The following is a 12,856-nucleotide window of genomic DNA, read 5'->3' as shown; positions in this document are numbered from 1 at the left end:
CATATTTGTTCCCCGAGTCCCAATTCAGGTGCTTAGCATCCTGGATTCGCTTACTTGGGGCTGCTTAGTGACTGACTGCCCTACCAGCCCCCCCAGGGCAGGGAGGAAGGTGTTCAAGTCACTCCAAGCCACTTGTCTGTGTGTGGTTCCTAGAATTCCGGATACTTTCTGACACATTGCTTTTCTGTCTTTCTGTCAATTTCTTTCTCAGCAGCAGGGTGGTGGATCCATTTCTGTCTACCTCCCCCAGCCTCAAAGTTGGAGGAGTTGGGGGGGGGGAGCGGTGGTGTAGGGCTTGAAGATATGGCCTCTCAGAACTGCCCTGGGAAGATGAGGGACCCTGGAATCTAGGGACTGGCCAGATGGTGAGTGTAGACGCACCTTCCTAACAGTTTGAAGTTAAGAATCCTTTTCATCTGTGGAGGGCTCCAGTTGTGGAGACTGTCTGATGGGCAGACACTAAGCAGGTATATCAAAGAAGCTGTGTCCAGGCCTGAAGCTGGGCCCAGGGTCTTCTCTGGGTAAAGTTCCTGCTGCAAGGAAGCAAAAAAACATTCCTGGAATCTGAACTGCCAGGACCAGCTCCAAGATGCTTTTGCCTGCAGTCCTGGTCCAGTTCTTCCAAATGTGTTATTTACTAGCAACCAGGCTCTTCTGGAAAGAGATGGAAGAAAATAGTTAAAAGTGAAGGAAAGTAATTAAAGAGGCTTTTTTTTGGTCCTGCAGGACAGGACTTAGTGTCTGCCCCAGTTGAACCCTTGACCTGGAGCTTGAACTGGGACTGCTGAGTGAATTAGGTAGTTTCATGTTGTTGGGCCTGGGTTTCTGAACACAACAACATCAAACCACCCGATTCACGGCAGTTACTGCTCCTGGCTTAGCTTGGGGTGGGGGTGGGGGGCAGACGCTCAGAACTGGTGGCATGACCCTTGCGAAATAGCTAAGAGGTTTGAAGTCCCGCATCCAGAAGCATCAAGAATTTCCCCAGAAAAGAAAGCTTAGGGAGTTCTGGCGGTGTCTTCCCACTTCTAAATGTTTTTAATGAGTACTTAGAAGAAAGAGGGGAGCGGAAGACTTCAATCCTCCAAAGGTTCCTTCAGACCGGCAAGCTTTTAAATTGTTCTGCAGAGCCGTAACAGTTAGCAGTCAGAGATTCAGTCTTTCTACATAACTTTCCCCGAGAAGATCTTCGTCCCCCCCCACCATCCCACCCTCATTTGCATAAAGGATTAATTTCAACAGAGACCCAGAGGGTCCTGGAGGTTTTTGTTATCTTTGGGTGATAGGCTGCAGTTCAGTAAAAAGTTGCAGGTCCTCAAAAAGACCCAATTATGAAAGAGAAACATCGGGACCCTTTGCAGACCTACAGACCCTATGGCCCCTTCCTAGGGCCCCTTCCTAGTAGGGAACCTCCAGAGGTAGGTCAAAAAAGTTCTCCCTGAGCTGGGCACTGGGTGGCTCATGCCTCTAATCCTCACTAGTGTCGGGAGGCTGAGGTCCTAGGATAGGATCTTATAGTTCAAAGCCATCCTTGGTAGGAAAGTTCCTAAGACTCTTGTCTCCAATTAACTATTAAGAAGCTGGAGGTAGAACTGTGGCTCAAGGGGTAGAGTGCTAACCTTGAGGGAACAGGCTAAGAAACAGCACCCAGGCCCTGAGTTCAGGCCCCAGTATGGGCATAAAGAAAAGAAAAGGAGGAAAAAAAGTCCTTGCTTTTCTAAGCTCCAGTTAGCTCCGTCCTCATGGAGTGACCAAGAGCTGCTCACTAAGACAGGGACCTGACTTACCATGAGAAGCAAACTTTGAGGCAATTCAATACAGACTGATGGAGTGAGCGGAATGGCGTGAGGAGGGGGCTGGGGCTGGGGCTGGGGGAAACTGTTACCCTCTCTGACCCCAGCCTTCTTAAGGCTGCTGTTGGCTCTGTGCCCAGGAAAGGAATAACTAGAAATGCTGGTGGAGGGGGGGGGGGACGGACTTGCCAAAGCATAAGCTAACTTTTGTTCCCAAACTTTCCCTCTGCTTGAGGCAGAGGAAATGTGCAAAGGAGCTGGGGGAAAGACGCCTGGCCGGATGGGGCTCCCGGCGCCAGGCTGACTTGGAGAGCCAAGGGAGTCTTTGAACAAGGGGCCTCTGCTAAGGCAGAGGGAGCATTGGGGAACACCCACCCCGACTGGTGCGTGGAAAATTCAGCCTTCACCCCACTGTCTTGATAAGCAGAGGTCAATAAGGTTGTCCCTTGACAATTCCGCCTTCTGGGGTGTGGGTTGAAGACAAGTCTTCATACCCCTGCAAGTCTTACCTTTGCTTCCTCCCAGGCTCCCACAAACTTGCTCAGTCTACCCATGGCATCCCTGTCCCTTGGGCTCCCCCTCCCAGGAAAAGTGCCGTAAAAAAAAAAAAAGAAAGAAAAGGGGGGGTGTTAGAGAGAAAGGAGGAAATAAAGTCTTTGGAAAGCAGAGAGTTTTACAACAGCCACAGGTTTTATGGAAGCAATTCCGTAATAACCTTCTACCTGCTCGCCTCCTTTCTGCTCCGCCTGCCGCCCACCCCGTTTGGCCTCCTGGATGCCCCCTCCCCTGGAGTCAGACACCTCATTGCTGGGATATCCATGATGGCTGAGAATTGGTAAGAAGATTCCTGAGGTCGGATGGGGCCACTGACCTCCCCGTTCTTCCTTTCACCTCTGACATTCCCGGAGGGAGGTTGGCAGAAGATTTCGTTACATTGCAACTAAGATTCACACTTAGGAATGTGAAAGTATCCAGGTTGGAACTCAAGGGTGTACATTCGATAGGATACCAGTTATCGATGCACAGTTAGATCTTATTGGATGTCATTTGGGATCAACGGTTAAGGTGCTGGGATCTTGATTTCTCCTCAGATAGAATAAGAGTCCCCACACCTCATACTTTTCCAGAATTGGGAATTCTAATCCTGGGATCAAAAACTGTATATCCACAGTGTGCGGTACTGGAGGGGGGAATGGATGGGGGACTTTGACCATTTATTTACACAAAGGTGCTTTTTACATGGCCTCCAGCATTCCTTGAGAACTTTCACTCAGCTCATGGATGTCCACCTCTTCTGGACACTTGTGCAGGACAAGTGTGCATAAGTCACAGTACTTACAACCTCCCCCTACCTCATGTGCCCTCTAGCATGAAATAAACATCACACAAAGCATGCTGTCCCTGTAGGTTTGGGACAAGATATTCAGTCAAAGGTACATCATGGTTAGACAACAAAGTCACCAAATTTTATGATCTCTCCTGGGCCAGTTTGAGGTCTTTCCTTTACCTTTGGAGAAATGTTCTTGCAGCAAATTGTGATAGAATCTAGCTTTTAAAACACCTTCATATATTTTGCTTGAATATCAGTTTAAGGGACAGATTTTCCAGTGAGGTTTTCCAATCAGCTAATATTTTATAGCCACAATTCAGGTATACTCATATATCCAGATTTTTGCCTATGCCATAGATGGGTTAGTGGTTAGAAAAGTGTTCATATAAGCTTTTAGGTGACAGATCTTTTTGTATATATTTTGCTTGAATATCAGTTTAAGGAACAGATTTTCAAGTGAGGTTTTCCAATCAGCTAATATTTTATAGCCACAATTCAGGTACTCAAATACCCAGATTTTTGCTTATGCCATAGATGGGTTAGTGGTTAGAAAAGTGTTCATACAAGCTTTTAGGTGATAGATCTTTTTGTAGGCACAGAATCGTTAAACCACACCATTCAGAGGTTCTACATGTATCTACAGATATACAACTAGATCTTCTATACACCCAAGCCCATCCAGTATCATACTTGGGCAGACTTGTTTACTACATACTCTGTACACAGTACAGAACCCAGCAGCATCTTTGTCTACTAAGTTTCCCTTACACAGATATTGGTTTGAAATAGACATACTGGATAAACACCTATTCATACTCAGTATTTGTCCATTTCAGCCTAGCTTATTAATTAAAAAGAAACTTATTTTCCCTTTTCTCATTTATTGCTTTCCTTTTAATTTTTCTTTTCTTCCCTTTCCTTCTCTGCCTCTTGATTTTCTCTCTTATTGGTAAGGACCCTTCTAAAAGGCACCACCAAAGTACAAGAAACTCACCGGCTAATTCAGGCCAGCCTCGTTGTCCTTTTCCTCAGCTGTCCTGGGTCCCTGTGTGATCACGGGCTGCTGCTTTTTCCTGCCTGCTCTTCCCATGTCACCAGCCACCAGCCAGCAGTCGCAGTGTTCAGGCAAGGCTCTGGTGCAAGGACTAGCAGGAGGTTGCAGGAAAGACCGGGTTTTGTGGTTGTTTTTTCCCCCCTTCTTTCTCTTCAGGATGGGGGTGGGGTGCTGAGCAGTTCACTCTCAGAACCGAGTGACCCCACTGAAGTCACTCCTGTATGATGTATCTTTAGCAGCTGATTTCCAGGGACCACAATCTGGTTTACTCCCCTCTGTCATGGTAGGTAGCATTGGTTGGAGAGTGGGGAAAAAAAAATAGGGGGGAGTCCACAGGTTCTCAGAGTATCCAAAAAGGGGTGCTTTCCCAGATTACCCTATCATTTGCCTGAGTTGAAGTTGAACTGAAATGTGGGGGAGCAATGCTTTCCAGGAAGCTTGTTGGGGTGACCCTGCCCTGTTGCATTCCTCTTCCCACCTGGAGGGAGATGAACTGGACCTGGGGCAAGTTCATTCGCTTCCCTATAGAAGAAAGGGAAGAGCAACACCACCAAACCTGGTCATTTTAAAACTGTTGCCACTCCCTAACTTTGCAAGCATAGACTAAGCTTTGGTCTCTGAAAAGAGGCTGGGCTCCCTCCTTCACCTACCCCCAGCCACCTTTAGGGTTTGGGGACCACACCCTAAGTCAGCAACTAGAAAATCTGAACTCAGAGAGAAAGAGAGAGAGAGATGCTAGAATGTCTCTCCCTTGCAGGGCACAAGTCTTGAACCCAAACATTTCTCTTTCTCTAACTCCTCCCATACATGAAGCCACCTTATTGACTCCTGAGACAGCTAGGGCAGAGAAAGGGAACTTGGCGGACCAAAATCCAAGCCCAGCGTCTGCACAGCTTGGGTCTTGTGAACAGCCCAGCTCTGTGACTTTTCCATAAATAATCATCGTCATAATAAAAAAGCCCCAGACCACAGTTCACATGTCCTTTTGAGCCCTAATTTATATACTACAGAAAATCATATAGTCAGCCCGCCATGGTTCATAAAGCTGTTATTTATGGCAAGGGGGAGGGGATTTTTTTTTTCCTGAAGAGTGTATTTATTACAGGTAAAGCCGGCATCACACTCCATACGTCTGGCAAATCGGGAACAGGTGCTTTGCCTTAACTGAGATTCATTCACTGCGTGCCCAGCTTTTTCCCTGGCGAGTCCGGGGAGCTTCCACGACCTTCCCCAGCCTCCAAAGGCCACTTAGAAGAATTTGCATGGGATTTTGTTTCTCCACTTGGGTCCTATGGAAAAAAGCAGATCTTCACGCTGTTTGGTTCCGGATCTCCGGGGCTGTCTTCCTCAGAGAGCGGGTGTGAAGAAGAGGGGGCCGGCTGGGTGCCAGCATTGATCTTTAAAAAATCATTTTGAAATCGCCATAATGTGAAGAAATACGGCACTTCACCCTCGTATTTCACACGTAATGACAGGAGATGGCTTCATTTGGAAAGAAAAACTGGCGAGAGAGTGTCTGTGTGTGTGCAGAGGTGATCTTCAGCCTTTCACAGGGTAGAGGGTTTTAAAAAAAACTACCCCAAGTTAGAATGGCCCTATTTTTTAAAAAGACTTGGGGGGGGGCAAGGCCATAGCTCTGGGGGGAAGCCTGTCTTGTAATGGCCCAGCAGCAGTGATTTGACAAGAAATCTCTCCCTAAAGTCAACCCGAGGGACTCTGATCTGTCCAGGGGCTTTGCCTCCCAAAGCCCTGCTGCAGGAGAGACAACTGCACCCAGGCAGAGAGACTGTAGGAGCGAAGGCTGGGAGAAGAGCCAGGAAGCCAGCCCGTGGCCCCCAGGGAGCCCTGAGCTGGGCCGCAGAGCAGATTCTAATAAAACGGACTATTGGGAAGTTCCTTCGAGGGGATCCATGGGGAGGGAAGACAGCCAGCGAGGGACAGACAGGAGGGAGGGGGTGTCGCTGTTCATGCTAGTCCTTTTCTGATATTTGGAAGTTGTCCAGAAGAGCGATTCTGGATGAGAAACACTGGATAAGATTATTGGAATTTTGACCTTTTCTGGGTGGAATGGAAGGTAACGAGCCTTTTACATGCTGGTGGGTACCCTGTCCCCAATGCTTTGCTCTGGTAACAACTTCCTTAATCTTTTATTTAATTCCCTCATGGGGGCAATTCAGGGGGCCTGGGTCGTTTCCCAAGTGAAGGCAAGGAGAGATGGCTGCGTCCCACACTGGTTCTCAAAGACAAGAAATTTCAAGTTGTTCAACGTGAAGACCAGTTAGTTGTATGAAACACTTTCTGTGGGGGTTTAAGTTCCGGGGCTTGATGAACCCCTTTGGCCTCAAGCTGGTTCTGATTGTAGGATAGACACTGCCTACATAGATGGTTGGGAATTCACCCCCATTTTATTCCCTGTTCTCCCACAGCTGCTGAAGGATCAGAGGAAAGGCCCATTCATGTAAATCTCCCCCCCCCCCAATATCGCACCGAGCCCCCTCCAAAGCGGGTGACTTCCTATTAAACCCTAACTTCTCTTTCCCCTCCATCCTGTTACTACATCTCCTGTGGATTGCTGTTGCTTAATAAACATCTTCTGTCTAGGGGACAGAGGAGAGGAAATGAGGGCCTGGCGGGTTGGAGTGGAGGTGCTGGGGAGGGGTGGGGGGGAGACTGGACTGCCTCCTCTTTAATTATCCTGTTGGGCCTCTGCATGCTCTCTGGGATGGGTCTCTCTCTCTCTCTCTCTCTCTCTCTCTCTCTCTCTCTCTCTCTCTCTCTCTCTCTCTCTCTCTCTCTCTCTCTCTCTCCCCCCCCCCGTGATTGCTCTCCCTCCCTCTCCCATCCGCCTGGGGAGAGGGCTCCACAGCTTGCGATCCTCCCAAGGCAGCCCGCTGCTTGCCTCCGCCCCCACTCCGCCCCACGTCGTGAACCCCCGTTCCCCCCCCCTCTCCTTTCTGCAAAGGCGGGAGGGGCCCGGGGCGGCCCGCTGCTCCGGCTGAGGTTACGTGGCCGCCGGAGCCCTGACGTGATAGCACATTGCATCAGCATAAAACAATCCATCCTCGATATGGAATGCGGTGCCGACGGATGACAGCGAGAGCGCAGCCCCCGCGCCCGGATTGATTTATGTCGGAGCTGACGCTTTATCAGGCAGTCGGAAAAACTTTGACCAATCATTTTGCAAGGAGCGCTGAGCCGGGCTGCTCCACTGTACTTTGTTGGCTGAGAAGTTGAGCAGGGGGTGGGGGTGGGAGGGTGGGGGGCTAGGGTGTGGGTGTGGGGGGGTCGCGTCCGAAAGCCCTTCACACCGGTCCGGGTGCCACCTCTCCCTGGCTCGGGCGCCGCGGCCGCGCGCGGGCGCTTCCCCTTCCCCCTGCGAAGCGTCCGGATAATGTCTGAGAATGTCCATTTCTGGGACGCTTAGCAGCTATTATGTCGACTCGATCATAAGTCACGAGAGTGAGGACGCGCCTCCAGCCAAGTTTCCTTCCGGCCAGTACGCGAGCCCCCGGCAGCCGGGCCACGCGGAGCACCTGGACTTCCCCTCCTGCAGCTTCCAGCCCAAGGCGCCGGTGTTCGGCGCTTCGTGGGCGCCGCTGAGCCCGCACGCGTCCGGGAGCCTGCCGTCCGTCTACCACCCCTACCTGCAGCCCCAGGGCGTGCCGCCGGCCGAGAGCAGGTACCTCCGCACCTGGCTGGAGCCCGCGCCGCGCGCCGACGCGGCCCCGGGGCAGGGCCAGGCGGCGGTGAAGGCGGAGCCGCTGCTGGGCGCGCCTGGGGAGCTGCTCAAACAGGGCGCGCCCGAGTACAGTTTGGAAACTTCGGCGGGCAGGGAGGCCGTCCTGTCTAATCAAAGACCCGGCTACGGGGACAATAAAATTTGCGAAGGAAGCGAGGACAAAGAGAGGCCGGATCAAAGTAAGTTATAAAAAGTGAGGAAATAGCCAGGCCGAAGGCCGGGCGAGGGGGAGGGGAGGGCGAAGGCCATAAACGGCGGACAATGTGCCGGGAACGCGCGGCTGTGGTCCCAGAGCCGGGAGGGGGGGGATGGAGGAAAGGGAAAAAGGAGGGGGGAAGCTGGGTGCCCCGGAAGGGGGTACACTGAGTCCCGCGGGCCCAGCGCCGCTCCCCGCCCCCCCGCAGCTCACTTCTCTTTTTAAGTCCTGCAGGGAGCTGGGGCTCTGGGACCCACTCACTGCCTGCCCCCCCCCCCCCGCCCATGGTCCTCCAATCCCAGGCTGATAAAAACAAACCCCACGGCGATAAACGGGCGATCGCCGGGAGAGGAGCTGGAGGGGGCCGGGCTGGTGGCCGGGGAGGCCGGGAGCCGGCGCGGGCACGGGTCGGGGCTGCCCCGGGCCGCGCGGCTGGCAGGGCTCCCCGCGCCACGCGCGCACCGTCAAAGCCGGCCAAGGGGAAGGGGGAGGGGGCTCATTAGGATTTTATTTGCGATGCAACAGCTTGGCGGAGGATCGTTCCTCGCAGACCGCGCGCAGTAGCGGTTCTCGGTCCACCGCTGGCGCCGGGGGGGGGGGGGGAGAGCCCCGGACGCGGTGACTGCGCCCCCTCCCCGGATGCGCGGCCCCTCCCCGGGAGCCTTCCCTCCGGTGGCCCCCTCCCCTCTTCGGCGGCGTCCTCGCCTGGGCGGCCTCCCGCTTCCTTCCCCCTACCCCCCGGGCTCCCGCTGTTCTCCGCGGGGATCCGCAGCACCAGCCCGGGCCGTCTGCCTCGCAGGGAGTCCCGGAATCACTTCCGAATTTCGGGGGCCTGCCGTCGTGGTGGATCGGGGACATCTCGGAGGGACCCCAGGGAGAGAAGGCCGGGGGGGGGGGGCGGGGGAGAGAGCTGAGGAGAGGCTGAACACTTTACACTTAGTAGGTAGTTTCTTATCACTCCTTGCTCCTCCAGTAACAACACCCTCGCAGGAACCCCCAAGTCTGGCCAGATTCGCCTAGAGGTGTGTGTGTGTGTGTGTGTGTGTGTGTGTGTGTGTGTGTGTGTGTGTGTGTGTGTGTGTGTGTGTGTGTGTGTGTGTGTGTGTGTGTGTGTGTGTGTGTGTGTGTGTGTGTGTGTGTGTGTGTGTGTTTGCTAGGAGCAATCCAATTGGAGGTTCTTAGTCCCAAACAATAAGCAGCCCCAAAGCTGGTCAAGTCCTCACTTGTTTTTAACTCGTGGGGAACCGGATGTTTAAGTCTTAGCTGATTCTGCCAGATTTCCCACCAACACACTGTCCCAGGAGCGCTTTGGGGCGTCCCTGCCCACTGATGGAGTAAGGAACTGCCTCACTCCTTGGGGGGGGGCGCGCTATGGCCCCTCCACCTCCAGCCTGCCAGGTAGAATGGTAAGAGCTGGCAGCACTGGGGAAAGACGGCTTTTCCCAGACGCTCCTTCACATACTTAAAACAGAAGACCCCTTGCCCTATTCCCTCCTCCCCAAACCCTGCCTGGAAAGCCCATTATTGTAGGGCAGCCATTTGACTAGGATCAATTATTAACAGTTCCCCCCCCTTTCATATTTAATGTGGCTGCAGGTCCCATTCCAGGCAATCACATTAAGGACACAGTGCTACAAATTGGTAAGACACGGTATTTAGTGGAGGATGAACTGAATATATATATATATATATATATATATACATACATACATACACATATATATATAATGTTCAATGCATTTCATTTGGGAAGAAGGAAGCTATTAGAAGGTAGCTGATATTTTCAAGTGGCCCAGCTTCATCTGGTAACTTTATTCTGAATTCTATTGAGGGGAAGGGGGGAAAGTCCACATATATTTCCATCCCCCCCTGCTTTTTTTTGGACCCACTTCCATTCACTGAACATGTTTCCCCGCCCCTTTCCCATAAGGTCAGTGAAAAGACTGGGTGAACCCCTGTAGAAGGTTTTCTGGGTTACCTCCCCTCCCCCCTGGGTCCCCCACCTTGGAACTGGAGCAGTTTTGCTCCTCAATTTCCCTGCACTTGTGTTAAGCAAAAGGCAAGCTGAGCAGCAGAAAAGAAGAGGCTATTGCAGCCATAAGTTATCTGTGAGCCCCGGCGCTCCCCTGTCCATAGGCTGGAATTGATAAATGATTGCAATTGGGTTGCTTGTGAATTGGAGTGTGCTGGGTCTTTGCGGCTCTAAATGTGGATCCTTATTTGTGTGGTGGTGGCAGGGGAGAGGGGGGAGAAATCTACAGACATGCACATCTGCTGCCCTGTGGCCTGGAGAGGAGTGCTTAGTATGTTAGGTTTGGACTGCAAGGCTTGGGGTGTGGGGGTGTCCTGTCTCTTAGGCTGTGGCTGAATGGGACCCCCACTTGTTCCAGTCAATCCCCCCTTCTTCCTCCCAGACCTGGAGCTGGGGCACCCTCCAGATCAAGAACCCCCCTAGCCAGTCTGGTGGTGCTGGTAATGAGTCCTCCACCATCCTGGGCTATGATCTGAGTCCTGATCAGTTTGGATCTAAGTGGAGAAAGAAGTTGAAGCAGGCGAACCTTGGAGAATTCTGAGGCAACCTAGGCACACAGAGAACTCCCCAAATAAGCAGTCACCTGGAGGTGTCTATAGAAATGGTTGGCCCATCCCTGGGGTCCTCTCTGGGGATCTTGAAGGCCCAGGTGCACCCTGGGTAGTGGTGACCATGAGTGTACCCTCTTGGCCCGGGGGTCCTTTACTCCCTTCCTTTCTTTGATTCTACCCCTGCTTCTCTTTCAGCCAACCCCTCTGCCAACTGGCTGCACGCACGCTCTTCCCGGAAAAAGCGCTGTCCCTACACCAAATACCAGACGCTGGAGCTAGAGAAGGAGTTTCTGTTCAATATGTACCTCACCAGGGACCGCAGGCACGAAGTGGCCAGACTCCTCAATCTGAGTGAGAGACAAGTCAAAATCTGGTTTCAGAACCGGCGGATGAAAATGAAGAAAATGAATAAGGAACAGGGCAAAGAGTAAAAGTTCACCCCTGCCCTTCCCAGCCCTTCCCCACCTCACTCTTATTTATGTGGTGGCTGCCCAGCCTGTGCTGCCTGGATGGATCCCGTGAATGGGGAAGGGTGTCCCTCCTGAGCCCCTCATCTGTACCTCTCCTTCGCCTATCTGTACCTGTCCCTCTTTTCTCTGGGTGTCAGGAGGAAGTGTTGTTGTGTTAGAAGCTAGAAGTAGTTAGTTCCTAGGAAGGTGATGGGTCTTCAGGGAAGAGAGACTCTAGTGAAGCTTCTAGCATCCCATCTCTAAATACCGCCCCCCCCCAAGCCCAGTTCCTTACTTCCAGCCTGCCTATCCCCTCCCCAACCCTTCCAGAAACTACCTAGGGACAGCTTACCTGCCCACAGCCCAGCAGATGCCCCCAGACAGGAAGTTTGGAGATCACACTAAATGTGGGGAGTGAAGTCATACCTAGAATTAGGCATGGAGCCCCAAATCCAGCAGAGCAAGGTCAGGTTCTAACGCTGCTGCCAGGAAGGGGTCTAGAGTTGGACTCCCCGAATGGGGTGTTGTAGCCAGAAATTCTAGCACCCCACTAGCATCCCCCATGGATTGGCCAGTGATACCCCTATGGAATGGGTGTGCTGGCAAATGGGGGGGGCCAAGCCAGCTCCCCCAAGCCGGTGGACTAGAAAGGGCAAGAGAAGGCAGTCAGCGGTTTTATGAGGGTATCTTAGGTAGAGCCCTCTCGTCATACATTGTGTTGCAGGAAATGTTTAGTTCTGCATGTTCTTTTCCTTGCCTTTCAACGAAGGAGGTCAAACTGTGGGTCCTAAAGCCTCGATGATGCCTTCCTCCTCTTCATCGGTGTGTGTGTGTGTCCCTCTTGACAAGACCCTAGCTGCTTTTGTGCTCCATGGGTCCTGCATTCTTCCACATCCCTTCCAGCTCCAAAATCAGTGCTCTGTTAGGCCAAATCCACCTTGCACCAGCAAATCAAGCTTCCCCTCGTAGGAAAAAAAAACCCCACCCAAACTCCCTTCACCCTTCCCTCCTGCTAGGTCAACCCCACTGTAGACGACAAGAAGGCCAGGTCAGGAAAGTCTGATGGAGAATTTATTGTGAATCGATTTCCCAGCTCCCTTTCTGGAACCTACTGTGGATGCGGGATAGGGAGGAGCCACGGCCCCAGTGGTGCAAAGCGGGTGCGGTTTCTTCACATCCTCAGCGTCTTGACCCACGCAGAGAAGCCCCCAGAAAGCTCCCCAACCCAGTGTCAAAGGGGGGGCAGCCCCAGAGCCCCGGGCTCCCCCTCCTTGCTGCACCGGCCTGCTTGTCGATCCTGGCTGCAGGGTCTTTCTTTTGCAGTCCCGGGTGCAAAGCAAAGAGGCAAAACCGCAGCTCCACAAGGAGCGGGAAGAGGTATTTTCTGCTTCCTTTCTTCCCAGTGACTGCCCTGCCTCTGGCTCCCCTTCCGATTCCATGGACTCTTTTCTCCTGCTTCACCTGACCTGCAAGGGGGGGAAACTGCTGTAGAATTTTGTTTTGTTTTGCGTTGTCAGTGGCCGTGGTGAAATTGTGCTTGTGTTTTGTGATTTCTTTTTCTTTTTGGAGATGATTGTCTCGCCTGTTTTCAGTTGTCGCTTCTAGGGGAAGGGTGGGAAGTTGGGAGGAAGGGAAGGGGATCTAGAGCTCTGAATGTTTGTTTTGGAAGAAAAAGAAAAAGTACAAAAATATATATCACTCTAGAAAATCAA

General features: G+C 52.3%; 1 protein-coding gene across 13 annotated transcripts in view; it reads left to right on the top strand.

Annotated features, from left to right (window-relative positions):
• The window catches only part of Hoxb9 (homeobox B9), a 27,171-nt gene extending 14,315 nt beyond the window's left edge, over positions 1-12,856 (top strand). For 3 of the 13 annotated variants that reach the window (XR_011373119.1, XR_011373115.1, XR_011373112.1), the window contains exons 3-5: positions 212-365; positions 2,590-2,628; positions 5,283-6,965. Coding sequence is in view for 1 of the 13 variants with exons in the window: in XM_070028276.1 (XP_069884377.1) it covers positions 7,579-8,095; positions 10,891-11,126 (753 nt within the window). In the remaining 12 variants the exon portion in view is untranslated. The other 10 variants (XR_011373114.1, XR_011373118.1, XR_011373117.1 and 7 more) reach the window with 10 other exon arrangements.

The sequence above is a fragment of the Dipodomys merriami genome, unplaced genomic scaffold (assembly GCF_024711535.1).
Source record: "Dipodomys merriami isolate MVZ:Mamm:240054 unplaced genomic scaffold, mDipMer1.0.p SCAF_19, whole genome shotgun sequence".
Classification (NCBI taxonomy): Eukaryota; Metazoa; Chordata; class Mammalia; order Rodentia; family Heteromyidae; genus Dipodomys; species Dipodomys merriami.
The sequence above is the reverse complement of the archived record's forward strand: the minus strand, read 5'-3'. Positions and strand labels throughout refer to the sequence as shown.